General features: G+C 52.7%; 1 protein-coding gene across 1 annotated transcript; it reads right to left on the reverse strand.

Annotated features, from left to right (window-relative positions):
- Positions 1 to 487: 487 nt before the first annotated feature.
- On the reverse strand, positions 488 to 4,503 carry LOC112111512 (outer dense fiber protein 3-like; the record flags this gene model as incomplete). The annotated part of the gene is made up of 3 exons (XM_024206948.2): positions 4,395 to 4,503; positions 3,720 to 3,923; positions 488 to 589 (listed from the first exon to the last, which is right to left on the reverse strand). Coding segments are annotated over exons 1-3 (415 nt in total), but the record flags the coding sequence as incomplete, so codon positions are not given.
- Between the last annotated feature and the right edge of the window lie 1,416 nt (positions 4,504 to 5,919).

Below are 5,919 nucleotides of genomic sequence, written 5' to 3' on the forward strand. Positions count from 1 at the left end.
TCCCGGAGGGTATCGCAGTGCAGAAGTGTGCTAGGGAGAAGCTGAGCAATCGGGGGGTGAGGGGTGATCACAAACAGATCCGGTGCCCCTCCTGCAATAGGCTTGGCAGAATCGTCTCCTTCAGCGGCTCTGGCCTCTGTTCAGCATTCAGTAGCAGTTGCCAGGATCCGGGGTCCACTCGCATCCCAAACCGGTGGGTTGATCCCCCCCTCACAGTCTCTTGCCACCCTGCCCAGTAGCACCTGCTTTGGCTAAGAGGCTGGAAAAGCAGTGAACTGGCTCTAGGGTCTCTGGGCGTGGAGATGGGCACGTGCTGGAGCCAGGGCTTCCGGGAACGGGAAGGGGAGAATGGGGACAAATCCAGACAAACGTCTGAGCCATCGGGCACTGATTTGTGCCTGGGAACCTTGAGGGGTTTGGCCAGTGGTGCAGTGGGGGCGGGGGGAGCAGGAGCTTGGTGAGAGCTCAGCCCCATGGGCTCTCCTACCTGGAGTCTGGTCATTCGCAAACTCCTTCGTACGCGAGGCGAGCGAGTAGATGGGCGCGGAGCGATAGGCCCATTTCCCTGCCTTCTCTGGAGAATATCGACCTGAAACAAAGAGGGAGGATAATATTGGAGCATAGACAGGAGGGGCACGCTCCATACCCCACTGATTGGCACACCGTGGACTGAAGCAGCTGGGAGCTCACAGATAGCCAGCGCTCCAGTCCTATGCCCTACAGCACCCCCTGCTGGCACAGGCTGAGGCCGGAGTAGCTGGGAGCTCCCCCCACAGCCAGCACTCCTGCCCTGCTCCCCACAGTGCCCCCTGCTGGGAAAGGCCAGGGCTGGAGCAGCTGGGAGCTGCCACACAGCTAGTTCTCTTGTGCTGCTCCCTACAGCACCTCCTTCTGGGAGAGGGTGGGACTAGAGTAACTAAGAGCTCCCCCCCATCTAGTGCTCCTGCCGGGCTCCCTGCGCAGTACATGCAAGTCTGCAAATATCAGAAGGGTGTGAAGCCCAGGAAAGAGAGGGATTAGCAAGGAGGATACACAAAGGGGGAGGGGAATTAGGAGGAATGGGATAGAATGAACAAGAAGGGAATTTAGGCTGACTCTCAGGATCAGTCCTTGGCAGTGATATCTATGGGGCTGGGGAATCATATCTCGAGGGTAACATAAGAACATAATGGCCATAGGATCAGTCCAATGGTCCATCAAGCCCAGTGTCCTGTCTTCTGACAGCGGCTGGTGCCAAACTCTTCAGAGGAAATGAACTGAACTGGGCAATTTATCAAGTGATCCATCCCGCATCATCCAGTCCCAGCTTCTGGCAGTCAGAGGCTTAGGGACACCCAGAACGTGGAGTTACATCCCTGACCATCTTGGCTAAAAGCCACTGATGGCCCTATCCTCCAGGAACTTATCTAGTTCTTTTTTGAACCCAGTTATACTTTTGGCCTTCACAACATCCCCTGGCAACGAGTTCCACAGGTTGATAATGAAAATGAACATGCATCGGTCTGCTCTGCTTTGGATCATTATCAAGCAGAACCCGTCATCAGCATGGAAGCACGTCCTCTAGAATGGCGGTTGAAGCCTGAAGAAACATATGAATCTTTAGCGCATCTGGCACATAATATCTTGCGACGCCGGCTACAACAGTGCCATGAGAATACCTGTTCTCACTTTCAGGTGACATTGTAAATAAGAAGCGGGCAAACTTGTTTGTCTGAGTGATTGGCTGAAGTAGGACCGAGTGGACTTGTAAGCTCTAAAGTTTTACATTGTTTTATTTTTGAATGCTGTTATTTTTTGTACATAATTCTACATTTGTAAATTCAACTTTCATGATAAAGAGATTGCACTACAGTACTTGTATGAGGTAAATTGAAAAATACTATTTCTTTTGTTTTTTAGAGTACAAATATTTGTAATCAAAAATAAATATAAAGTGAGCACTGTACACTTTGTATTCTGTGTGTAATTGAAATCAATATATTTGAAAATGTAGAAAACATCCAAAAATATTTAAATCAGTGGTATTATATTATTGTTTAACAGTGCGATTAATCACATGATTAATCGCGATTAATTTTTTAATTGCACGATTAATGATGATTAATTTTTTAATCACGCGATTAACTGCGATTAATTTTTTAATCGCTTGACAGCCCTAATCTTTTTCTTTTTAGACGCTATGACCAAAACTGCACACAGTATTCAAGGTGTGAGTGTACTATGGATTTATATAGTGGCACTATGATATTTTCTGTCTTTTCTGTCCCTTTCCTAATGGTTCCTTATATTGTTAGCTTTTCTGACTGCCACTGCATATTGAACAGATGTTTTCAGAGAACTATCCACAATGACTCCAAGATCTCTCTCTTGAGTGGTAACAGCTAATTTAGACCTCATCATTTTGCAAGTATAGTTGGAATCATGTTTTCCAATGTGCATTACTTTGCATTTATCAACATGGAATTTCATTTGCCATTTTGTTGCACAGTTTTGTGAGATCCTTTTGTAACTCTGTCATCAGCTTTGGACTTAACTATCTTGAGTAATTTTGTATCATCTGCAAACTTTCCCACCACACTGTTTACCCCTTTTCCAAATCATCTATGAATATGCTGAACAGCACAGATCCCAGTACAGATCCTTGGGAGACCTCACTACTTACCTCTCTCCACCATGAAAACTGACCATTTATCCCTACCCTTTGTTTCCTATCTTTTAACCAGTTACTGATCCATGAGAGAACCTCCCCTTTTATCTGTCTTACTTTGCTTAAGAGCCTTTGGTGTGGGACCTTTTCAAAGGCTTTCTGAAAGTGCAAGTACACTATAGCCACTGGATTACCCCTATCCATATGTTTGTAGGCCCCCTCAGATAACTCTAAAAGATCGGAGAGGCATGATTTCCCTTTACCAAAGCTGTGTTGGCTCTTCCCCATCAAATCATGTTCATCTCTATGTCTGATCATTCTGTTCTTTACCACAGTTTCAACCAATCTGGCTGCACTTGAAGTCAGGTTTACCAGCCTGTAGTTGCCAGGATTGCCTATGGAGCCTTTTTTAAAAAAAATCGGCTTTACAGGGAGCTCCAGGGCCACCCGGGGGGGGGGAGTGGGGCAATATGCCCCAGGCCCTGGGCCCCGCAGGGGCCTCCATGACAGTTTTCAGGGCCCCCTACAAGAGTTTTTGGCGGGTCTTCGGCGGCAGGTCCTTCAGTGCCACCGAACACACCCGGAGCGAAGACCCGGAGCGTCTTCTGCTCTGGGTCTTCAGCGGCAATTCGCCAGCGAGGGCTTCTTCCGCTCTGGGTCTTCGGCGGCAGTTCGGCAGCGGGTCCTTCACTCGCTCCGGGTCTTCGGCGGCAGTTCGGTGGCGAGGGTTCCTTCCGCTCTGGGTCTTCGGCGGCAGTTCAGCGGCGGGTCCTTCACTCACTCCGGGACCCGCCGCCGAAGTGCCCCGAAGACCCGGAGCAGAAGGACCCCCGCCGCCGAAGACCTCAGGCCCCCAGAATCCTCTGGGCGGCCCTGGGGAGCTCTATCACTCGGGACAAACACACCTGGATTGTACAGAGCCCTGGAGCATGGACTGGAAGCAACAACCCTGTGCTGATATTTTCCATCACAGACATCAAATCACACACACACACACACACACACACACACAAATCGAGCCACACCCACATAGCTTGGCTATATACAGCATGTGAGAAGGGGACAGACTGACCTGGCCCGGGGGTCAGGAAGGGCATCAGATCCCTGGGACGGCCATAGATGGAGTAGGCAGGGTTACCATCTTTGCCCTTCATGGTCATCTTGGCTGGCACCATGTACTTGGGCCCCGGGGAGCACTCATCCTGCAGATGGAGGCGGCGGATGCCGAAGCTGTACGCAGGGGCTCGGTAGCGGGAGGGGTCGTGAAGGGGGTAACCTGCAACAGAAAGGAGAGATAGAGCCAGGGCACAGAGGGCATGGGCCAGATAGTGAGAGCTCCCAAGCCCAGCCCTGAAGGGAGCGTGGGGCATGGCAGAGCTGTCTCCACACAGGCCACTGGGGCAGGCATGGACCCCAGCCCAGACCTGAGAAGGGCAAGGGGAGGGGAGAGCTCAGGGTGGGTGAGCAGCACAGGTCTTATTGTGTAGGAAAAGCAGTGAGTGGGGGAGAAATAAGAGATCCCTTGGTGCAAGGGGGCAAGGTGAGGGGTGCCCTTGGGGCGAGCTCGGGGTGGGTGAGCAGCCCCATTCGGCTGCGGGTGGAGAGCGCCCCCAAAGCAGAGCATTGGGCATGTGCATGGAGCTGCCAACTGGCCCTTGTGTCCCTCTCTCCATGATGCTGGTGGGGAGCCCCGGCCCACCTCTCCTCACGGAGCCTGTGGGGGCTCCTCGCTGACGCTCTCTCTCACCTACGTTTGTGGGGAGCCCGTACTTGGGCCCGGGACTGCTGTAGAGAGCAGCGATGGGCCCTCTGGGCCGGTGGGGTCTCCATGTTCCCACCCAGACGTCAGCAGACATGCTGGATTCCCGGTGTTTTCCCACAGCTGGTAAGGAGACAGAGAGCCCCGGTTAGGGAGAGGGCTGGGGAGCAGAAACAGCCCTTTGCCCGCCCATCCCTCTGCAATACACAGGTTGGCCTGTCACACTCCAGTAGGGGGCAGCAGCACACCTACAGCTAATACTGGTCTACTGGTTAGAGCAGGGGACTGGAGGTCAGGCAACCTGGGATCTCTTCCCAGCTTTTCCAGCCTCTCTGCATGACCTTGGGCAGATTGCTTTACCTCAGGGTGCCTCTGTACAATGGGGACATTGTCTTTGGATGGCTGTTTGAGATGCTCGGATGAATGGTTCCCTGCACCAGGATCGTTATTTTTCATCAATCGGAAGAGAGAACTGCTATGGGAATGGCCCCATCACACTTCGGCCGGGGGAGGGCAGCACGCACACAGCTCACCGAGAGAATCAGCTTTAGCCAGAGGACCCAACACACTGCAGCAGGGGCAGCAGCACCCATACTTCAGGAGTCCTGTCCCCCAGGTCCTGACCCCAGGGGCTAGTGCAGAATTGGTGGGCAGACCTGGGCTCTCACTAAGGTGACACAATCATCCTTGTCCCACACCTGCGCTCTGCTCTAGCTCAGGAATTCTCCTTTGGGGATGAAGCTTTCTCTGCCGGGTCTCAGGTCCTAAAAAGGAATCGGTTGGGAAGTTGCCGCTGTTCCTGAGTCACTGGGTCTGCAGAAGCAGTCGCTCCGTTGCAGGAGAGATTGCCTGTTGGATTGGAGCACATCAAGGAAGGATCCTACTTTTTCTCTGCTTTTTTTGTCCCTGTTCGAGGCTCTCTGGACTGCTCCTACCATTCCCAGTGGTGCATTAGAGACCCCCCCACCCCCACCCCAGGGAGACCTGTGCCGGCACACAGAGGTAAAGGCACTTGTGCAGTGAGATGCCACGCTGGGATACAGCACTAGAACTCAGCAGCAGGGTGGACTAGCGTGGCTCGTCTCTACTGGGCTACTGCACCCGCTCCGCACCTGACGCTCACATCCAAGGATCACACCGACTATCAGGAAGGTCTAAGGGGATGAACTGCACACGGAGACAAGATCAGCAAGGCCAATGAGCCTCTACCTGCTGGGATTTCCTGAGGCAGAGCCCTCATAAGGTTTGCCCCAAGGAGATCCTGCGTGCTCTCCCTCTCTCTTTTATCCAGTTACTATGGCATCAGGGACAACAAACAGATGCTGCCCTTAAGCGGTGGGTGGAGCCAGCTGTGGAAAGTTCATTTCCAGGGTGACTAGAGACCAATGTCTGGGAGCTCCAGGGCTCCGATTCCGATTCCGGCAGAGGCCTGAGGGAGTCCCAGCCCCAGAACAGGCAGAGAACACACCATATTTCAGAGGAACAGCTGCTGCTGACCGCACACCAGGGCCCC

This window comes from Terrapene carolina, unplaced genomic scaffold (assembly GCF_002925995.2).
Source record: "Terrapene carolina triunguis isolate 2854851 unplaced genomic scaffold, T_m_triunguis-2.0 Scaffold32864, whole genome shotgun sequence".
NCBI classification, from domain to species: Eukaryota; Metazoa; Chordata; order Testudines; family Emydidae; genus Terrapene; species Terrapene triunguis.